Source organism: Pteropus medius, unplaced genomic scaffold (assembly GCF_902729225.1).
Source record: "Pteropus medius unplaced genomic scaffold, Ma_sr-lr_union100, whole genome shotgun sequence".
Lineage (NCBI taxonomy): Eukaryota > Metazoa > Chordata > Mammalia > Chiroptera > Pteropodidae > Pteropus > Pteropus medius.
In genome coordinates, this window is record NW_024353517.1 from 2,962,650 (window position 1) to 2,986,868 (window position 24,219).

General features: G+C 34.2%; 1 protein-coding gene across 7 annotated transcripts in view; it reads left to right on the top strand.

Annotated features, from left to right (window-relative positions):
• The window catches only part of VPS8 (VPS8 subunit of CORVET complex), a 235,784-nt gene that overhangs the window by 46,324 nt on the left and 165,241 nt on the right, over window positions 1-24,219 (top strand). For all 7 annotated transcript variants that reach the window (XM_039850760.1, XM_039850764.1, XM_039850761.1 and 4 more), the window contains 8 exons: window positions 819-926; window positions 4,504-4,584; window positions 6,909-7,079; window positions 12,217-12,291; window positions 13,034-13,069; window positions 13,951-14,041; window positions 14,481-14,527; window positions 15,513-15,602. In XM_039850760.1, coding sequence (XP_039706694.1) covers window positions 819-926; window positions 4,504-4,584; window positions 6,909-7,079; window positions 12,217-12,291; window positions 13,034-13,069; window positions 13,951-14,041; window positions 14,481-14,527; window positions 15,513-15,602 — 699 coding nt within the window. The remainder of the gene's footprint in view (window positions 1-818; window positions 927-4,503; window positions 4,585-6,908; window positions 7,080-12,216; window positions 12,292-13,033; window positions 13,070-13,950; window positions 14,042-14,480; window positions 14,528-15,512; window positions 15,603-24,219) is intronic.

The window sequence follows — 24,219 nt, forward strand, 5'->3', positions numbered from 1 at the left end:
GATGGGATGGGATGGAGAATGATTGTACAGAACTAAGATTAGCAGCCCCTCTACCTCTTCTGTTTTCTTATTGGTACTCTGTATCTCTGGGACCCAGGGAAAGCCTGGCAGAGCTGGTTTAGATTGCCATTAACGTTTCTTCATTGGCTAATTGAGGTTTATCACTGTGGTATGTGATTGCACCTTTTTGGGTTTTTTTATTGGTATTTTCCCAACATTTTATTATGAACATTTTCAGACAAATAGAGAAGTTGAAAAAAAATTTACATTATACATTTGTACACCTACCATTTAAATTCTGCCATTAACATTTCTTTCTTTATTATGTATCTGTCTACCTCTCTATCGACCCATAATGTTTTTTTTCTGTGCGTATGAATTTTCCAAGTAAATTGCAGAAATCAATACTCTTTTTCCTAAATATTCAGCATGCATATGATTAGCTAGAGTTCAGTTGTTATTTAAGATTTTTCTTTGGTGTAAAATTAACATACAATGAAATGCACAGATCTTGAGTATACATTTGAGGAACTTTTGTGACCCAAACCTCTCTCAAGATATAGGACATTACCATCAACCCAGAAAGTTCCCTCTTGATACTTCCCAGTTAGCGCCTGCTTCATAGACCTTTTTTTTTCTTTTCCCCTCTTTAATCCCCCCCCCACTTCCACTCCTGATGCTTCATAGACCTTTAATGAGAAATTCAGAGAAGTCTTGTCAAGTAACACTATTCAGATGCTGTTTTTAATCAGTTTTATCTGTGTACTTCTGTCTGTTAACTTAATGACTTTTATTTTTGTGGCCTTCTCCTACCTCAGATGGATCCTTCCAGTGTTCCACTGCTGGCCTGGCACTTTGTGGCTGTGCATAATTATGTGAATCCCATGCTCGCTTTCTGCAGAGGAGATGTTGTTCATTTTCTTTTGGTAGGTCCTAATATGCCAGATCTGTTAAAAGTCCTTTATCATAATATTTTTTTCTCATTCACCAGTAATTTAATATTGTGTCAAAGAAATATGCTATCATAATTCTTTGGGGGAGAGAGTGACCTATTTAATTTTTCTTTGAGATTGTAATGGTTACATGGAAAACAACTGATCACCCTCTACTCCATGCCTTTTCATGGTATATTTCTCAGTTTCATCTCCTTTGATTAACACATTATTAATGGTATATGTGTATGTTTAAATATATGAGTGTACATATGTGTATATTAATGGCTTACTTATCTACATGTAGTGTATTTATTAGACAGCAAATATCAAATGCGTACCGTGTTCTCTGCACTGTAATGGACGCAAGAAGCAAGTGAAGGAAGTATAAACATAATTTTCCCTTTCACGTAGCTTACTATATTGTTCGAAAGGCAAAATCAATATGCTCATTACTACTAGGGAGAACAGTGTAAGGATTCAACTATGTGATGAGAATTAAAAGTTGATTAAATTCAGGGTATGAAGAGATTCGTATAGACTAGAGAAGCCATGGAGGACTATGAAGCATATATGGCAAACACTATAGGAGGGGTGGATATGCCTATTGGAGGAAATAAGTGAATTGAAGTTATAGAGGTAAGGATGTGCCTGTGTAATCTCCTCTTGGGTTTCTTATCTCAGTTAAGCAATCGCACCACTGTCCACTTAGTTTCTCCAGCCAGAACCCGAGGAGTCACCTTTCAGTTATCCTTCTTTCATTTCTGCTCTATCACCACATCCTGTTGACTCTGTCTCCAAAATCTCCTGAATTTACTCTCTTTTTGTCTCTCCTTTTACTGTTCCCCTAGCTGAAACCACTGACATTTCCAGCCTAGACACCGGGGTAGCTTCCTAACTACGTCTCTGGCTTTGGTGTCTTTACATATGTTGTCACCTCCTGGCTCATGATTAATGCTGCCTTCCCTGATCTCCTGAACTAATAAGTTAGTGTTTCTTGCCATGGACACCTATAAAACTTTCTCCTTTGATAATATTCAGCACTTTTTAAATAACTTGTTTAATATTTTTTTCCTCACTAGACTGAAAGCTCGATAAGTCTAAAGACCAACTCTACTGCTATATTTCAACTACTAGGACAGTGCCTAAATACAGGAGATGTCTAATAAATGTTTATAGAATTAATGACAGGGAGAAACCTATTGTGGAAAATAAAGTTGAATATATGGCACGGATCTAGATTAGGGGTTGGCAAACTATGGCCTGTCATTCAAATCTGGCTGGCTGCTTGTCTTTGTAATAATGTTTTATTGGAACACAGTCATGCCCATGCAGTTATGTATTATTTATGGCTGTTTTTGTACTACAGTGGCAGAGTTGAGTAGTTGTGACAGAGACTGCATTATCTGCAGAACCTAAAATATTTGCAGTGTGGGCTTTTTTTACAGAAGTTTGCTGACCTCTGATCTAGATTATGTATAATTGGCCTAAGTTGGTGATGGGGAGCCATCACACGTTCTTAGATAATTAAAGTACTATTTTAGGAAGATCAGTGTAGAAATAGCAAAAAGAATAGATTGTCGGAAGTAGGAGGGAAATAGAAGGTTTTGCTGTTGTAATAAAGCAGATGTGAGGTCTTTAGACAAGGATGGTTGGTTATAGTGAGAGTTAGGGATGACATTTTGAAGGGGAGACAGAGCTTCTCATATTATTGGATCTGGGGACTGAAGGACATGAATGAAACATTGTAGTTTTGACTTTGCATTTTAGAAGCATGAAATATTCAGAGGGTTAAGGTTAGGGAAGGTTTGAATGTGCTGAGTTGGAAGAGAAGGTGGGTCTCTCAACTGTTGTGTTGGGGAATGTCCTCTGGGTGGATGGCAGTCCAGTCTGGAGTGCAAATGAGAATTTTAGGATAGAGAAGGTAATTGAAGCTGCAAAAATCAAAAGCTAGAGTTTATGTAATCTTGGTGATCACTCACGCAAGGGAAAGGGGAAAAAAAAAAAGGGCAACAGGAAAGGAGATTCCTGCAAAGGCAGGTGAGGTAAGAGAGGAAACAGGACAGGATGGCATCATGCAGAGGACACAGAAGGAGAGGTATGAGGGTGTTACCAATTCCAGGTATACCAATATCAGGGTAAGATAAGGAAGACAAAGACCAAGGACAAGACCACTGCATGTGCAAGAATTAGAAACTTCAGAGAACAAAATATCAGTGGAATGGAGGTAGAGCTAGATTGTAGAGCCTTGTAAAAAAAAATGAGTATCTAGAAGCACAGACTCACAATCTTGGTTTAGTGTTTGGTTGGAAGAGGAAAGATAATGGTTAAATATCTTTAAGAAGAAAGTCAAGGGAAGTTTTTTTTGTTTTTGTCTTTTATTTGAAGATGGAAAAGTCGGAAACACATTCAATAGCAAGAGGAAAAGGAGTGATTGAATATACTGTCAAGGGAAGGGTAATACTAAACAGTGGTGGAGGAGATAGGATTTAGAGTGTATATGGGTGAAGTAATTTTCTTTAACAAGGACTTCACCATTAAGAGAAAAATTAATGTTGGCATTGATCTTTTCATTAATGAAACGCTTTCAACATATGCAAGGTATGGAACAGTTTGGTGCTGTCTTATTTTCATTTTACAAATGAGGAAATGAGAAAGAATAAGTAAGTTGCTGTTGGTCACACAACCGTAATAGTGGAACTTAAACCCATGGCTTCAGATCCCATGCTCCTTTTACCAAAGTGCCCTTTCTTACAGGGGAAGTGACTTAGTGAAGATAGGAGTACACAAAGGGCCCACATTAAGTGGTCTCAGATGTTTGTTAAGGTATATGGTGAGGTCAGTACTACAAGTGGTGGAACTAGAAAGCAAAGAGAAACTGGGACTTAAAGGGAAAGGAAGATATATAGAATACTACTATGGGGAATGTGCAAGAAAACTGAGGTTGAATTGAATGTCATGAATTTCAGGTGGGTCAGGTGTAAATTATGCTGTATCTCTCTTCTTCAGTGCTCTACCACCTTGGAGCAGAAATAGAGAAAGCAAATTATAGGGATGATTGAAAATTATAGGGTGTCTGAATACACATGTGTAAAGAAGATATTGACACTTGAGGTTCTTTGGGGGAAAGTTTATGTTTGAGCTATAATAGTATTATATATCAGAAAAGTCATTTTTGTCACTGCAGCAGCTATTTTTTTTAGTGAACTTCGTTTGACTTTTGCACACCATGTCGCCAATCCCACTTTATTCTTTAACTCTAGCTAAATACAGTCATTGGTGTGATGAAGTTAGGTTGTTCTGAATTATGACAGAGTGAATATTATATTATAGCATTTGCTAATACTGACAGCTGGACCACTGACCACTGACCAGATACGCCTTGGATTTTGGTACAAATCATGGCGTTGTGATGATTTTTGTCATTTGTGTAGTAATTGATTATCAGTATTTTTGGCTTATCTATACTCCGAATGGAAGTCATTTTCTAGGTGGAGTATTATTAAGTATCTAAGAAGGTCCTTCAGTCCTTCAGTAGCTGATACTTGGGTTGTTTTTATTTCATCATCAGGTTAAGAGAGATGAATCTGGAGCAATACATGTTACTAAGCAAAAGCACCTGCACCTACACTATGACCTCATCAACTTTACCGTGAGTATTATTCAAAGTAAATATCCCCATTTATTTCGTGTAATTGATTTCAGTCCATGGTGTAGTCATGCTATCAGGATTGCTGCCATCAACCATGACCTTTAGGATTATATAAAATACAGAGAGAAGGGAAGTCATGCTTATATTGAATACAGCCTGAGTATGCTGTGATGCTATGTTATTTTTGTTGTCTTTTAGCCTTATGTCTTACTGAACACTGGCACAGTCAGCAAAAGTTCTCTTTAATGTCCTCATTGGCTTACAGGGGAGTTCAGAAGGATTTAGGTGGCTTTCTTCAGGATCATTGCCCAGTTTTTTTTGTAAACAGATTTGTATCTTTCTGAGTTTGTCCTAACTGGTTCGGGAACTTCTGTAACCTATTCTTTTCTTGGGCTAGAAACTGCAGATTTCTCTCACTGCCATGCATTTCTGTACTGAGTGACTTTTTGGTTAAATAAAAAAAAAGATGATTTGTTTTTGCGTCAATTGTTTTTTCAAATAATGTGTTAATTCTGCGATAGTGTAATTATATTTTCTGAGTTTTTATCATTAGTGCTTTTAGCATTAATCAATATCTAATATCCAGTGAAACATTTTATATGTACATGAATATAGACAACTCAGAGTATAAGATGCCTCATTTTCCCAAAAAAAGTCTTAAAAACAGTTTTTACCCCCAATTTGATAATATACAACTTTTTAGCATTATAGATGAAATAGATCTTTTCTTTATAATACGTGATCTATAAATTTAGTTGCACTTTACCTTGTAATCTCACATATAGACTGTTGATTTAGAAATAATACTTTTTCTTATGCATATTTCACAAGATAATTTTGTTTTCCACCTCTTCTTTATGTTAAGATATCAATGTCTCTGTCATCACCAGAATCCCTTGTTGAATTATCTAACACAGTTTTCTAGAATTCATCATCACTTCTGTTTAAGATGTTTGATATACAGCATTTTAAAAACTGGCATATAATTCTTTCCCTGAGAAAATTTCCCCACAAATAGCCATTCTCCTAACAAAAGCACAGTATTTTCATTTGTCCTGTGGCTTATCTGTGATGTGACCAATAACTTCATTGCTCTGTAAGTTCCCTTTAAAAGGCCTATTTACAACAATGTCAACACTTGCAATTGTTAAGGTCTCATCTCAGGAATAATTGCTAAACTGCTAACATTCTCTGTCATTCTCTCTCTTTTAATCAGTTGATCTTTGAAAACATTCAGAAACTATTACTGACTGAGGCTAATGAATAATGTGTCTTTCCTAAATGATACTTTGTTTTTCAAAGTAAAGTAATTAAGAGAGCACCATATAGGAGCTCTTTGTGAAATATTTGAATATTAAACTCTTTTATGAGAGAGAATTTTTGGGGGGGGGGACAAACAAAATCAAAACTCTTACAGTAGCCACTATATAGTGATGGAGTGTATCTTCAGCATATATCAAAAGAAAATGGATCTACTTTCAACGTGGTTGTATTGATATGGCATTATGCAAATAACCTCTGACAACATGCAGTAGATCATATAAATAGACCAACATGAATACCAGCGAGATAAAGTGCAGGGGAAGCATTTTATTCTGTCTAATTTAGAATTCTAATTGAGCAGATTTTAAAACTTTATTTTTCGGGATGGATTGAGATTTAAAACAATATAGTTTGAAAATAAATCTCATATATAACGTAATAAATTTATCAAAACAGCATCCTTCAGATTTTTATCATTATTATTTAGTTATTACTTTTAAAATTATAACAGTACTTATTAAAGAAAATGCAGACAATATAGAGAAATAGAGCAAAGAACTCCCCCAATAATTTTTAGAGAGGTTTTGAAGGAAATATACATTTTAAATTGCTTCTATTTTAAAATATATATTATTTGAATGCTAACAATTATCCTTTAACCACCTAGGTTTATGAGATTTAATTTGCCTTTTTGTTTTATTAATGTCATTAATAACTAGAAATGCAAAGCTTATCGCTTTGCTTAAGTGGTTTGTGCCAATGTACTTTTTAAAAAATTTTGTAACAGCCAATATATCCTGTAATATATCTATTAAAGAGCTTAGTTAGCCTTCTTTTAGGCTATCAGAGTGTCATTTTAACACTGTCAAACTCAATACTATGTTATATATCTATTGTCCTCTGGGCTGGTTGCTGAGTAGTTCTTGCTGTGATTGTGTTGTCATCGAGTTAATAAATGGATAAGGTCCTCAATGTAATTTGACTGACTGGCCAATCTTCTTGTCTTGAATGATGGCATAGGATGGGCCTCACTTTTGTTTTGTTGTGTGCTTGAATTGCAGTGGATAAACTCACGCACAGTTGTACTCTTGGACAGTGTAGAGAAGTTGCATGTGATCGATCGGCAAACTCAAGAGGAACTGGAAACTGTGGAGATCTCAGAAGTTCAGCTGGTCTACAACAGCAGCCATTTCAAATCACTAGCCACTGGAGGAAATGTTAGTCAGGCACTGGTAAGGGTAACCCATTATCTTAGTATTGATTTGATAAACTTGGTCTTTTGTTATTGTTTTGTTCTAGAAATAGAAACTCTGAGGAGTTATCTTTATGTGTCGAGGTATTTCTTTAAAAGCCACTAGGTTGAAGTAGATATGGATGTGTTTGTAAGTATTCAGGAATGTGAACTAAAATAATAATTCCTGTCACCTTCTGTCCAGTAATATGACTAATTTAATACCAAAGAGTTTTCACTTGTATACTAAACTAATGAAATGAAATTGAAAATTTATGAGAAAGAAATTATAAAAGCAAAATATTTTAGAAAGTTTAGTATGGTGACAATAAGCCTGTAGATTTAAAGGATAAATCACTAGAGCTAGGTAGCTGATGAGGCTTTGGAAATATATGGGTGATTGGTAAAAGCTTGAACAAGTATGGGGCTCTGGGCATCGATGGCTTTGAGAGAAGGAAAAGATTCTTCAGGAATAGAAGATAAATGAAAGGTAGGAGCTTGGAGAGAAGGAAGATGTAAAAGTTATTATCTTAGTACTAATTTTACTACATTTTAAGCAACTACAATAATATCCTTTAGCAATTGACACAGATAGTTTACAGTTAAATTACTTTGAATTGTGATCTCATGTTTCCTAAACCAGTAATCTTTAAGCAGGAAATTTAGACTATTATGAGGCTTCCCTGGGTAATTTCTCTAAAAAAAAAGGTAATGATGGTCGTATTTAATGTGCCTACTGCATGATATGTAGCCATTGTTCAAATCTCCCTGAGATATTAGAACTTCAGAGCATAAAATATATATGAAAGGACCTTCCAGTCTCAAAACTTAGAAACCAAGAAAATCCAGAATAAGAAATGATAATACAAATTGAATTCACTAAAGTAAGAATAATTACTGTCTCACACTTAGATGTTTTCTTGTGCCTGAGTGGTTTTTAAAAATACTGTTAGACTTTAAACTTGTACTTTAGGCTAAGGTAGAATAATGGGGATTGGATTTACTCTCCTATCTGGGGAAAAATAAAAAAGACACGACTGTTTTCAAGATACTGAAAATCAGGTAATGAAGAATAATGATCTCTGACAAAATGGGAAACAAATGACATGAGCCCTATGGTTGTCCCAGCATCTAGCTCTGAGAGAGTTTCCAGACTGTGACTCAGGGAGGAGGAAACCAGTTGGAGCTTAGAGGACTGTATGAGTTGAGACAGAGCTAAACCTGCAGGAAGACACAGGTGGATTGAGCAGGATAGTACTGGACTAGAGAGTGCTATACAAAGGGTCCCTCCTGGGTATTCAGACTATTGATCACTAGATGTATATGAAGAAAACTACCCAACGCCAGGGAAAGAAATATTTGAAAGGTTTAGAAGGAACTATATCCAGTGTTCCCACTGGCTTGTTTACACTGGCCATATGGAAAACTTCACAATTCATGGGGCATGGGGTAGAGTACTCAGGGCATCTTGCCTCAGTAGTGGGAATATTAAGACTAAACACTGCTCTGGTCCACAGTAATAAATCTTAAAAACTAAACTAGAAAAGATCAAACTGTTTCTAAGTAATTTAACTCCCCCCAGGACAAAGCACAAGAATATTAATAGGAATACAGAAATTTCCACAACCCACAAAGGTAAAATTCACAATATCTGCCATCTAATCAGAGATTACTAGGCATGCAAAGAAGAAAATAAACACAATTTATAATGAGGAGAAAAATAAAACTGACTTAGACCTGAAACCAATGGTGGAATTAGAAAACAAGGACATAATAGTTACTTTAGTTATAGTTTGTATATCTGAGAAGTTAAGTAGAGACATAGAAGATATTTAAAAAGATGCAAATCTAACTTCTAGAGATAAAAACTCCAATGCTTGAGATGAAAAATACCCTGGATGGGATTAACAACAGAAAGTAGACATTGCCACTGAGGGATGGGGAGGAAGACTTTAGTGAACTTGAAGATAGAGATTTCCCCTGCTATCCAAAAGGAAGGGTATTCCTATGAAACCTTTCATAGCCGAAATGGTGAAAGCAAAGAAGCAGTTGCCATTAATTTAGGTGGAAAAATTTTTGAGTGTTCCTAGACCCCAAAAGTAAAACCTACCACATCATACCAAATATGATTAATTACATAGTTTTATGCTAAGTGTAACACCCATACAAATCTCTTAGGCTTTTCTGGTACCTTAGGCTTAGGACACATCTTGCTAATGGGTGCACAAAATAAATTGAGATAAAGCATAGATGCTTACACACATAGTTCAAAGCTATGGTAGTTCAGAGTAGGGAATATTGTCAGAGATGAAATTTCAAATTGATAAAAGAGTGTTAATTTGTCAGGAAGACATAACAGTCCTAAAGTTTTAACAGCCAATAATAGTGTAAAGCTAACACTAACAAAACTAAAAGGAGAAAGAGACAGATTTATAATTGCAGTTTAGAAATTTCAAAACTCCTCTCTCAGTAATTAATAGAATTAGTAGACAGAAAATCATTAAGGGTATAGAAGTCTTAAAAAGCACTGTTGACCAACTTGACCGAACTGACATTTATTGAATATTCCACCCAAAAAAGCAAAGTATAAACTTTTTTCAAGTGCACATGGAGCATCCACCAATATAGGTTATATACTAAGCCTTAAAACAAGCTTCAACAAATTATTGAAGTAATCATCAAGGTGAATCTGGAGAAAACTCAAATATTTGGATATTAATAACACTTTTATAAATAACCCATGAATCAAAGAAAAAATCTCAAAGGAAATTAGAATATATTTTGAATTAAATTTGAACTAAATGACAATGCGGCATATAAAAATCTGTGATCTAAAATTAGTTTTTTGAGAGTAATTTATAGCATCAAATATTTAAATTAGAAGAAAAGAAAGATCTCAAATAAATGATCTAGGCTTTTATCTTAAGGAAATAAAAAGGGAGAGCAAAATAAATTTAAAGTAGATTGAAGAAATAATAATAACACAATTCAATTAAATAGGAAAAGAACAGAGAAAAATCAAAGAAACTGAATACTAATTCTTTAAAAGATAAAATTGATAAACTTCTAGAGATCAATCAAAGAAAAAAGAGAGAAGACAGTTAATAATATCAGGAGTGAGCAGCAATATCATTATAGAGTCTATAGTTATTAAAAAGATAATACGAAAACTTTTTGCCAATTAATTCAACAACTTTAGATGAAATGGAAAAATTTTTTGGAAGGCACGAATTACCAAAGCTGACGACTCAAGAAGAAATGGAAAATCAATTAAATAAATTAATTTCCTGCAAAGAAACTCTACGCCCAGATAGCTTCACTAGTGAAGTCTGTCATTTTTAAGGAAAAATATAACACCAATTTTACACAAAAACCTTTTTAAAAATAAAGGAAAAAGGAGTACATAACTTTTTTATGAGACCAGCTTATCTCTGAAAATAAAACAAGAAAAGACATTACAATAAAGAACATTACAGGTCAATGTCCTCATAAGTGTAGAAACAAAAATCCATAATAGCAAATAGAAACCAGCAGTGTATAAAAAGAGTAAGCATGATCAAATAGTGTTTATCCAAGGCATACAAGGCTAGCTTCACATTAAAAAATCAATGTAATTCACCATATTAATGGTAAGAGAAAAACCATAATATTATCTCAAAAGGTACAGGAAAAGCATTGACAAAATTTAACATCCAGTTCTATAAAACTCTTAGTAAACTAGAAATAGAAGGGAACTTCTCCAACCTAATAATGAAGGGCATCTACCAAAATTCTACAGGCATCATCTTACTAATCCAAACCAAAACTGCTGATTCCGATCAGACCTCTTCTAGAGAAAATATAGAAGACAGAGAAACATGTTAAAAGATTCCTTGGGGATGCAGTTAGCAAAACTCAGATAGGATAAAACTCTATGAATAAGTGTTCCAACTTCTTCGATAAAAAAAATTCAAGGAAAATAAGGGACTAAGAGGGATGGAGCTAAAACCTATAGATTAACAGAGACTCAAGAGACCTATCGGCCAGCTCCAATATGTGGCCCTTATATAGACTTTGATTCAGACAAATTAAATGTAGAAAAAAACAAAAAACATAACAATAACATCCACAATGTTTGATGTTTATGAGGTAATTTGAAATCCAAACACTGATAGGGTATTCAATATTGAGGAATGACTTAAGTTTTAAAAATATGTTAATGAAATTGTGGTTATGTTAAAAGGGACTCACTTGTTTTACATATGCTGAATTTTTATAAATTTTTATAAATATTCAGTATATGTATAATAAATTCAAAATTTCAAAATCTGAGATTCACCTCAAAATTATACAGTGTTACAGGAGAGTCGATGAGACTGTAGATATAAGATTGGCGATGGGTTGACCAATGATGAAGCTAATTAATGGATGCATGGGGTTCATTATTTTCTTTACCTTTGCATATCTTTTAAAATAAAAAGTTAAAAATTATCATAGTTATCTGTTATTGATCACATATATTTTGGGGGATTTATAAATATTAACGTATTTAAGCCTCACAGAAACAGAGCATGGTTTTCAAAGATGAGAAAACTGAATATGAGAAGTTTGAAACTTAACATCATACCAAGTGACAGTCAAACTTTGCAACCCAGATTTATCAGACAGTAGGTTTTGTTTCTTTTTTTTCTGGACTATGCTGATTCCCATATGCTATGTTGCTTTGTCTTCCTGTTTCTTCTTGTGTTTTTTTTTAAATTGATAGTTATTTTAAAGAACTTAGAGGTACTCCTTTTAGTCAGCCCTATTCTTTGCCAGAAACAGAGACTGACTACCTGTCCTCTAATAATGGGCAGGTTGCAACAGTTTTCTTTTAGATTTAAAATTGGCATGGTCCTCCCTTTTCTGCATTACTCTGAAAAATAAAAAGACTATATGTAAGCAGAGAATTGCTTTCTGTGCTTTGTCTTTCTGCCACTTCCACTGACAGACTGGCACTTGATTGACATTTTTTTCCCCACTCACTTATGGAATGAAACCATGTTGACCTAAAATGTCGTTTCTGCAATTGACATTCTTTAAAACTTGATGAGACTTTTAAATCTTGTACTCTTTACCTTATTTATTTATTTATTTATTTATTTATTTATTTTTTACAGGCTTTGGTTGGAGAGAAGGCTTGTTATCAATCCATCAGTAGCTATGGTGGTCAGATCTTTTATTTGGGAACCAAAGTAAGCTCTTTTACTCTGTGACTTGGCATTTGTTTGTGTCAGGATAGTTGGGGCTGAAGGAAGTGTCTGGTAAAAAGAGCAGTGCATTACAAAGTAAATCTTGATCAGCATAATCTAAAACTTTTAGGGGTTAGGTAGTTAGGATTTTATCTAATTTTATTTTCTCCAGTTTTAGACATACTTTTACTTTCACTTAATAATATGATGCTTATTTTCTTGATTCAAAGATATACTTTCATAATCTTCCTTCACTTTTATGTTTTCATGACCAGGAAGATACCTTGTCATGTATATTTGTCGTGTAATTAAGATGTCCTTTAGCTAGATCAGCTTCACATATATTAAAAGGCATTGAGGCATTTGACTTAGAGTAGAATCACTAGCATAGCAACTTTCTGTGTATCAGTTTGTTTCTGTGCTTTTCTTAAAACTTAACATACAGAAACATTTCTTCATTATTAACATTTACAATATTCCCAAGTCAGTACAGGGAGCTGGGTGTTCCTTGTTCCTTGTCTGTGGGATTAGCTCCTTCTCAGACTGAAGACTTATTAACCTGGAAATATCTGTTTGATTTACTTTTTAATGTGGGCCCTTGAAGACCATTTAGTCAATACTTCTGTCTATAGTATGAAGTGTTTCTACTTAAAGAGATGTAAAATGAGATGTGGGACTGGGGCAAATGTGATTCCCAAACATGTTTGTTAAAGATGGTTATTTCAATTTCCTCTTTGTTTTCCAGTCTGTTTATGTGATGATGCTAAGGAGCTGGAGAGAGGTGAGTGCAAAGTAATTTTATATGTTAGAGCTATTGAATTGATAGCTTCTTAGTATTTATGTTTTGACTTTGCAGGAAAATATTATTTAGATTTGTGCTTTTTAATTTCAGAAGTATACATCAAAACCATTGACTGTTAAGTACTTGATTTGATAAAACTTGACTTTAAATTATGATTAAGTTTGGCTACATACATCAGAAAATGCAAAATAACAGTGGCTTCAACAAGATTTCTCTCTTATATAAAAGCAGTCTGTGGCTAGTGTGGTAGCTCCATGGTCTTCAGTATACTATCCCGTTCCACCGTCCTTGTGTGTGGATTCTAGTCCCAAGGTCATTTTATGTTCAGTATGGCTGCTGGAGCTCCAACTGTTAAGTCCACATTCCAGGAAGGACAAAAGAGAAGAGAAGGGCTGGCTCCTTGCCTTTTAAGGTGACATCCTAGAAATACCAAACAACACTTCCACTTATCATGGGCTAAAACTAAGTCACATGGCCCCAAGTGGCTACAAGGGAGTCTTAGAAATGTCCTTTAGCTGGTATACTGCTGTCTCAAATAAACTTGGATTTGTTACTAAGAAGGAGAGAGTGAAGGATATTATGATAAACAACTAGCTGTTTCTGTTACAGTGAAATTCTGGATGTTTCCTCTTTTCATATCTAGGCCTTGTGGCTGCCAGTATAGCCTACTAACCTATAGAGTCACTGTACTATCTAGTGCTTTAAGAAATTATTTTTCCTGGAAATAAGATATTCACATGGTTATTAGAATAATTATAGCTACTAAGCAGCAATTCTAGAAACATATTAGGAGGAATAGAAATACTGACTTGTGATTGGTTAGATAAAAGAGTCTAGCTTTTCTCATTTATTCACTTTAGAGAGTGGATCATCTCCTGAAACAAGATTGTCTTACAGAAGCACTGGCTCTTGCATGGTCTTTCCATGAAGGAAAAGCAAAAGCTGTAGTGGGTAAGTTAACAATACTGGTGTTGTAGACTTTGTTTTTCTGGAGTACAGAGAGTGAATAATACTAATCACTCATAAAACACTTTTTAGGTTAGTATTCAAGTATTTTATAAACCAGATGTTATCAAACCTTACAGATTTCAGTGAAAAAGTTAAATGATAAATAGAGGATATAGAATTTTAAATGTCACTTTTTAAATTCTTTCATTTCATCAGTAAAATTTACTATTAGATTACAAGGGAAGTACATTGATAAGCTATCTGCTTAAATAGATGTGAGGTGTTGCTATTATGGGTATCCAATATTTTGATACCTAAGGATTGTTATAATTATATCTATATCTATTGTTAGCATAGATTATAAATAGAATAAGACCAGACAGTTTCACTCCTGAAGATGTGGATTAACTTTGTTTTTATGTTGGATTTTACTTCTCTGCAGGATTATCAGGGGATGCCAATAAGCGAAAGGCTGTTGTTGCAGATCGAGTGAGTTTTTTAATAGGGTCTTTCTAGGGTTCAGTACGGATTTGCTTTGGGTATTTGCTAATAATCTTTGGGCATGATTAGGTAAATGGCTGTAGTCAAGGAGGCAGTGTCTTAAAAAACAAATCAGATTATAATTCCCTGGGATCATCTTGAATGCTTTTTAAATTTCTTCTTATCATCTTTTCTTTTTTTCTTGCTCACTCCTTTATGAAGAAGATAAAGTAGTAAAATAGCGAAAAGACTATTTTACTATTTGTAGTAGAAAGAAGGAGGAAGCCCATAATCTGATTATTTCTGAACCAAATTATAGCTCATAGAAAGTTGACATTTGTTATTTTTTAATAAACTGATTAGTAATTATGAGAAATATATGCAAGCATGTATCTTGCCTGATGTAGCAGAGAGGACTGATGTTTTATTATTAATTAATATTAATCTGATAACATTAATATTTAATAATGGCTTTGTTTTCCTGGTCTAGACTTAGTTGAACTCATTTACTGTACTCATTTTTCCCCTTTTAATTGTGCGAGTTCATTGGTAAAAATTATATTCCAAATTAGTATAGACATTTAGAAAACAAATAGGAATTGGCCGCTTCTTAGACTCTTGAATGGTTTTCTCAGTTTCTACTAAAATATTCAGGATTCTGTGTTCTATCTGTGTTCTTTAGGGAAATACCTACAGCAGAGGATTACGGAAGAGCTTAACTTCAATATTTCATTTCGTGAGCAATGTAGATACTAAGGTGTAGAACCTGGAGGTATTTTTAGGAAAGAGTAGCAAATTAGTACCAGCCCTGAGGCTGAAAGAAATTAGGCTGGGGTTAAAAAAATTGGGAAATAAAGCCACTAATATTTTTAATTATGTTTTTAATATAATAGCAGAGCCTGATTTTATGTTATTCAGGAAGATCAGATATATTAAGTATTGAAAAATTTTAGAGGTATATTTTAATATCAATATAAGGCTATTTTTCTTACAGATGGTAGAAATCCTATTCCATTATGCAGATCGAGCTCTGAAAAAGTGCCCAGACCAGGGAAAAATCCAAGTGATGGAGCAGCATTTTCAGGTACACCTTTGCATGTGCTTCTAATAGCCATTGCTGTTAGTAGGTCTAGCACTGCTTTTTCTTTCTTATTACTTGAGAATGGAACTTTCGTGGTTTGGTTAAACAATTTTCAGTATTCAAAGCTTTGTTCCAGGGTTTGTGGAGCATTCTAAATGATTAGATTTTGAAGTAACAGGTCACATGGGAACGGATGAGTAAAATGTTGTGAAGTGCTAGTGCTTAGCTGCTTAATACTGTGTGGAAGGAAAAGCTGTATGTATTAGGGTACATACCTGTGAATTGACCTCTTATAGTGGCTGACACCTTGCTAATGACTAGCATTTATGTTTACTATAGTTGGAGGAGAGGTAAACTACTAAGTTTTAAATTTAGTTCTCCTAGGAGCATCTATGAGTCAAGAACAGATCAGTTACAAAAAAAGTATCTAAAATATACTAATGAAAGATTTTTAGTTTTCTCTTGGAATTCAGTGAAAATTGGAGTCAAGGAATGATTTAAGGCCTATATAGTTTTTATTATACAAGTTTTAATATTTGCAATGATCTCCAATTATTTTTGTTGCAAATCTCTTTTTCTCCTTCCACATTTCTAGAGCTCCCTCTCCTCCCCTACCTCCTCTTTGAACAAATATTTTAGGATCTACTACAGGGGTCAGCAAACATTTCCTAGGAAAGGCCAGATGGGAAAATTTAGGGCACGTATGATCTCTGTCACATACTCTTTTCTCTCTCTCTCTTTTTTTTAAACAACCCTTAAAAAATATAAAAACCACTTTTATCTGTGAGCAATTCCGAAACAGGATGTGGGCAGGATTTGCCCATAGGTTTAACGTGTACTAGGTATTGGGCATAGTGAGTGAAATATACATGATCCTTGCTATCTTAACATTTGCAGTCCAGTCAAAGTAACTTTTCTTGTGTACATTAGCAGAAATATATAAAAGAAATCTAGGGGTTTTGAAGTTCTAGAGCAGCACAGTTCACACCTTTTCATATCTTCATTTGATCCTCATAATTTTGGAAAGTAAGGATAGGTACAGCAGTTCACATTTGGAGGGTATTAGAGGAGTATTTGGTTTCCTAAATTGTACTCTTTAATGAGTACAGTAGTGGACTTCTGGCAGAGTAACTTTTATTGCTATTTGGCCAGAGGTTCATTAAATTTATCAGTAAAGAAGAGAAATAAGCCTGGATAAAACTACAAAAATAAATAATTCAGGAGGAAAACATAGGTAGAAAGAAAGCATTTGGGAACAAAACTAAGAACAATACCTTGTTTATATACCTTGTATGTATATAAATAATTTTGTATACCAGTGGAGTATATATAGAAAACAATATTTTTTACAAGAGAATATCTATTACCAAGAGGTGGTAGAGATGGTATTCATGAAAGAACTCTGACTATTAGAAGGAATACTTTGTTGAAAAGAAGCATCTAATAAGGAACACTAGAAGGGGTGTGTGTGTGTGTGTGTGTGCACGTGCGTGCACATGTGTGTAATATAAAAACCACCATGCTGGAGAAGAACATGGTAGAGAGCTATAAAAGAAGAAAAGAACAAAAGTGATGTTTTGATGGAGAAATATGAAAGAATCTTAGCATGACAGGGAATGTAGATGATGGTTTTTAATACAAATCATAAAATTTACAGAGAAACAAACTAGTACAGTGTGTTCTTTAACCATCTAGATCTCTGTGAGAAGTTTCATTCTACTTAAAGAATATCTGATGAAATTTTTAATGTATTAATAATTTAGTCTCATAGAAGGTAAAGAAAACAATAGTGGAAACCATTATTCTGGATATACTTTTTATCATTGATTAGAGAAGTAGAAAGAATAGACTTTTGAGAGAAAAATTATCACTTAGCATCAATTCTATATTTTATAAAGCAAATAAAAGAAAATATGGGCACAATCTAATTGTTATAGGCTCCAAAAAACTAAAGGGTTCACGAAGAATAGGAAATTCTTAAATTTTGACATAATTATCACAAATAACTCCCCCCCCACAAAAAAACAAGGAAACCAAGAGGAATGTTGAGAAAAGTAAATGTCTACAAAGCACAGAACCAGCTACAAAGGATGGAGAGAGGCAGATAACCAAAGATCTATGCCAAAAGTATCATGAATCTATAAAACTGTTAGAAAGGAGAATAGTCTGATCCTGATTGTGCCTACCAAAATGCTAAGGTGTACACAAAAGGAATTTTCACAAAGATTCACTGAGTGTATATTACATGTCAAGTACTATGTAAAGTGTGCGATATTTATTATTCATTTTTATTTAATTTTCACAACAATCCAATGAAGTAGATACTGTTTTAATCATTAGTTTAGAGATGAGGAAATATAGGCTGAGAGAGGCTAGGTAAATTCCCACAGTAATATTGCTGGTTAGAGATGGGGCCAGCACTCAAATCCAGGTCTTTCTTACTTCAAAACCCAGCTCTTAACTAACCATTGTAGTATATTATTATTTCAGACAAGTACAAGGAGCGGATGGGTGAGAAGGGTAATGTTAGGTGATCAAGAATGATGATTATAGCTTATTATATGTAAAGTACTTAATGCTTATTATATGGCAGGTACTGTTACAAATTCTTTATGCATATTAATTCATTTAATTCTTATCATAACTCTGTAAGGTAGGTACTAATGTTAATCTTTATAAATGCGACCGAGGCACAGAGAGGTTAAATAACATGTTTAAGTTACATAGCTAATAAATGATAGAGCTAGGATTAAAATCCAGGTAGTTGGGCTTCAGGGTCCATATGTGATTGGTATACTCTATTGTAGAACAACGCTTCTTATTTTGCTTCCATTTTCATGAGTGCAGAGAATGGTCTTTGAAGTAGAAAAGTCCAGATAAATATATTTAAGAAAACAGCTAAAGCCTAGCATATGTGACACCTAGTTACATTATGATTATGAATATATTTTTTCCTGTAAAAGGTTATCTTCAGCCCATTAGGATGGGTAAAATACACACACAGTTGGCCACAAATCTACTGTTTTAAGTGTTTAACCTTAAATATTTAATCATAAAATAATTACAGTTTGACTCTAAAAGTGTATTTTTTTTAAAAGAAGAGTGGACTTCAGGAACTACCCACTGATAATCTCAATGTGGTTTGTGAACACTTTATGAGTTCACATAAAAATGTCCATGTTAAACTCATAAATTGCATTTTGAAAGGAACACGTGGACAGTATATTCATGGAATGCCTATTATATCACATCTTGATTTCATTAAAGTTTTTGTTTAAATTTTCCAGTATCCTCATGGCTGAAATAGATTGGTAAACAGTAAATAGATTTGCAGCTAGATAAACATCCCTCCCCAAAGAGAATTCTTTGGTGATTTAGTATTACCTCTGAGGGCTCTTTTATATCCAAGTTTTTATCTTTGATTTGGATGAAGATTTATTGAGTGGCTTGTCAAATTTAGATGCACCAAGAATTAAGGGTTCAAAATGATCTTGACAAAGTACAATCAGAATTGTTATGAGATGGAATTTAACAAGGATAAACACCAAGACTTCATTAGATTCAGATAATTAAATTGCATGAGTGCTAGACTGGGAAAATCTGACTGGACAGGATTTTAGCTGACCACAAATGTAGTATGAGCCAATAGTGTATTACAGCCCAGATAAAGAAAAGTAATGGGACCCCTGGGCTAACTTTTGGAAATAAGACCTCTAAGAGATTTTATAGACTGTTGACATACTAAGCTCTATCCCACAACTTAGATGATGGGAGGTTTTAAAAACAACAGTTAAAAAAAAAAAAAATACCGAGGTCGTTTCGTCAGAGGAGAAAATAAGTGGAGACATGCCTGCCTTCAGATGATGAAGGGCTGTCATCATATGGGGATTTACTGTATTGCTGCAGAGGGCAGGCTAGTGTGAGTGGGTAGAAATTATGGGAAGGTGCTTTTCAGTTTAAAATAACATAATGCTGATGTAACAGCTCTTGGATTTATGCACCTACTATTATTGAATATATTGGAATAAAGGGAGGATTACAAATTGACCAGGAGTGTTTTTAAAAGACTTCCTTTGCTGGTGGGAAGACCTGAGATTCTGCATCAGTATCAAGAAACTGTTAGAAACAGGTAAACTCTAATCCAATTAAGACTGGTTTCTATCAGTCAAAATACTGAGAATTTGTATTTTACCAGCAGGTGGCACTCATGCTTGCTGCCTCAATATAAATCTTTAACTTTGAGGAGGGGCCTCACCTTTTCTTAAGAATCAGAAAATATGCCATTCAGTTTTTCTACTTTCCTCTAAAGATAAATCAATATTCTGTCCTGTCTTAACTATAGAAAATAACTTTTGTAACTCGTGATGTTTTTTGACATCTGTGGCCTTTATTTATCTAAAAAAGATTTGAACCTATAATTATACTTTATTTGTATAATAACTAAGATTTTTAAAATTGCGTATAAAAATTTGGTCTTCATCTCATACATCTGGAACCTTGCTTTTTCTTCAGGCCAAGTTCTTTCCATCCCCAAAGTCACACAGCAAACAAATCCCTTCTTTGCCCTACGCCATACCTAGTAGCCTCACGCCTATGTTTGCACATTCTTTGCAGAGCCAAACATCTAATAAGACTTGTCTCCATTTCCTCACCTCTGTCTCGTTCCATGTCTATAAATTCTGTGGACGCTTTGCCCATCTTACTGATCCTCACTAACATTCAACATAGTTAATGACTTCTTAAAATAGTCTATCCATTTGGCTTCTCTGGTATCATACATTCCAGTTTTTCCCTCTCTCTCACTACTTTTTGACTTCCTTTGTTCACTCTCTTTCTTCTTCTACTTAACCAATAAGTATTAGAATTCTTCACAATACTCTTACATTATTTCTGTATCAGTGTTTCTCAGGATGTTTTCTGTGGACAATGTGCTTCAAAGTCACTTGAGAAGCAGTTTCTTGTATTTTAAGTTATTTTATCTTTGTACACTCATGTTTGTGAAACAATGTAGAGGTATAAATAAACATGAGGTATTTTATTAATATAAATCAGGCTAAAAAGGTTTGAAAAATAATGTAATTTTTAAAGATTTTAAAAATGAAGCATTACATTGTTACCAAACTCTCCTTCCAGCTTCATTTACATTTCCATGAGAAGATCATTCAAGGCCATTGTAGCAGCTGGTGGCATATGTTTTTGTATTAAGAGTTCATGCCAAAGAGTGGTCAGAGACTAAAAGTTGAACACAGAGTGAGGCAGTAGGAGATTTCCTCGTTGTCACTCATGCTTTCCTGAGGTGATTTGAGGAAGGGAAAACTGTGTTGGTGTCCAGCACACCGTCTTATCCCTAAGGCTTGCTTAAAATGCTGGTTCTAGGGAGTCAGGTATTTCCTAGATTATTTTGTATCCCATATCTGAAAAAATAAAAAAAGGAAAAATACGTATACACATACAGAGAGATATCTCTAGATAACTGCACACGATATTTGTATACTAGTATTGGAATGCCAGCTGCCTAGCTCTCTCTGGTAGCCTGTGCAGATCTGTCTGTCTGTCTGTCTGTCAGTGTTTAGGAATGTTTATTTGTCTTGGTATATACAGTCTAGGCTTTGCTAAAATTTTAAATCATTTTTAAACAATGAGGTTTTCAATGCTTGTTTGACTTTTAGAATATAAATTATGAGAATTAAAAGCAAAGGAATCTACATTTGCTATCTTATTTTTTTTCACAACATCCCTATGAAATAGAGAAAGCCAGAGATTATACCTTGTTGGCAGATGGTAAGAGTCACAGTGCAATAAAATGATCTATGCAGTCACTCAAACAATTGACAGGTCTAAATTTAGGTTTTCTCTCTGTCAGCTCACTGTTTTCACATATTCATGTTGCCTTTTTAATAAGTCTTAAATATGCACTAATATCTAACAAGAGAAACAATCTTCTTTGGCCAATTATAGGACTGTACATCAAAGAAGAGATTAAAGAAATATTTCTTTTTCTTTTTTAATGCTGGAGACTAAAAATTCATTAATTTCTTAGGGGCATCCTGCAAGCTTTTCAGACAGACTGGAATATTCTTAAAGTAAGCATTGCTCATTATGTTTCTGTTGAAGACTTGAGGCAAATAGTAGCAAGCAGCACACAGCACAGGCTGAACTTAAGGGCAGCAGGGCTGGAAATTTACATCTCTCACCATCCCCTAGAGAGGCATTTGTAGACCAAGCCTAGCTGGTTGGTCTGAGGGTTTTGTTTCCCTTTCTTTTCGGGCTCTCATAAAAGCAGCCTTCCAAATGGGATAAGTGGTGGGGATCATCTGAGTTTGGGTACCAGCTGCTCAAAGTGCTTGTATACTAGTCCTGCAAATGTCAGCTGCCTAGCTCTGACTGCACATCCTGTCAGAAGGTGAATCTGAGTTTACCCTTTGACACTGGGGAAATAGAGAGCTACTGATCTCACCTAGCTCATTTTTAGACATCTGGGAGATTGCCACCAGGGGTTATCCACTGGACAGTCTAGCTTGTCTCTTCGTAATCAGATTCTAGAAAAGAAGGCTTAAGATATGGAAATAGATTTCACTTTAATGTCTTGTTTATGGTTTTAAATGTTCAAAATTGATAAAGGCCTGATTTCTTTAAGAAGCCAAATTGAAAGCATTAATTGGGATGGTTTAGCCCTACTTGAGTTACGAACAATTAGGGGCAGACATAATGACTATGTATTTCCTTTTTTCAATTTAATTTTTTAAAAATTTGGCATTAGTGTAGATTCACATTAAGCTTTAAGAAATGATACAAAAAAAATCCTATCGTATTTTTAATTTGATTTTCCTTAATGGGAACATCTTGCAAAACTGTAATACAACTACATAACCAGTGTAGTCACTAATACAGTAAAGATATGGAACATTTCCATCACCACATGGATCCCTCATTTTGCCCTTTTATAGTTACACCTGCTTCTTTCCTACCCCTACCTACTCCTTAGGCCTTGGCAACCACTAATTATTCTCTATTTCTGTACTTTTATCATTTCTAGAGTGTTATATAAATGGATTTATATAGTATGTAACCTTTTAGAATTGACTTTTTAAACTCAACATAATTCTCTGGGATTCCATCTAGGTTATTGCACTTATCAATAGTTTGTTACTTTTTATTGCTGAATTGTATTCCATTGTATGGCTGTACCAGTTTGATTACCATTCACCCATTGAAGGACATCAGGTTATTTCCATTTTGGGGCTATTAAAAATAAAGTTGTTCTAAACTTTTGTGTACCTTTTCTGTGTGAACATAAATCTTCATTTCTCTGAGAGAGATGCCCAGGAGTGCAGTTGTTTGGTGTCCACGTGTTCATTAATAGCATATAAAATATAATTGATTTTTGTATGTTTATCTTATATCCTGCAGCCTTACTGAACTCACTTCTTAGTTCTAGCAGGTTTTATGTAGATTCTTTGGGATTTTCTATGTATGTAATCATGTCATCTGCAAACAGAAATAGTTTTGTTTTTTTCTTCTTACTCTGTGTTCCTTTCCCCCCTTTTCTTACTTTATTTCACTGGCTAGAACTTCCAGTGTTGTGCGGAATAGGAGTGGTGAGAGCAGTCATCCTTACCTGTTCCCAATCAGAATGAAAGCAGTCTTTCATCATGAAGTATAATGTTAACTATAGCTTTATTGCAGGTACTCTTTATCAAGAGGAAATTCCCCTCTATTTCTATTTTTCAAAGAGTTTTTTTCATGAGTGAGTGTTGAATTTTTTTCTTTATTGATTGATTGATATGATCATCTGATTTTTCTTTAGCCTAATAACATGGTGTATTGCATTGATGGATTTTTAATTATTAACGCTTATGGAATAAGCAGAGTAGGTTCAACAAATACACAGACCAGAAAAATAAAAAGAGAGAGAAATACCTTTTTGAAATTTGATATTTCAGAAAAATCAAAGTAGTTATTTAAAAAAATCAAAATGTCAGACTTGTGAAACTTATTTTACAGTTTAGTACTTTTTTTTTTCAAATTATATACAATGTATAATCTTCGTTTAGGACTGCTAATGTGTGTGTGTGTGTGTGTGTGTGTGTGTGTGTGTGTGTGTGTGTTTTAATATTTACTAGAATAGGTAGGGGTGATTATGCCATGAAAACAATTAAAAAGTAATTTCAATTAATAATCATGAAAAAGTCATTAATACTACCAGAATATAATTATCTTGATAGCTAACCTATTATACACTCCTAGTTATATTTGTTAGAACATCATAATTTATCTCAGTAATCATTCATTAGCATCACATCCAGTCTTTTGAATGAGCCTCGTAAAGCAAGATGCTTTGTCTTGGAGCATCTTAATTAGAAATAGGATGATCACTTTTCCTTGTCCCTTGGTAGATATACTAGAACTACAGTATGTTAGTTTTTTGTTTGTTTGTTTGTTTTTTTAACTTGAAATTTTTTTACCTTTTTAGCCCCTGCACTCATTTCTCCCACCCACCCCCACCTCTGCATCTGCTAGAAACCACCAGTCTTGTTCTCTGTATCTATAAGCTTCTTCTGCTTTTTTAGATTCCACATACGTATTTGTCTTCCTCTATTTGACTTATTTCACTTAGCAT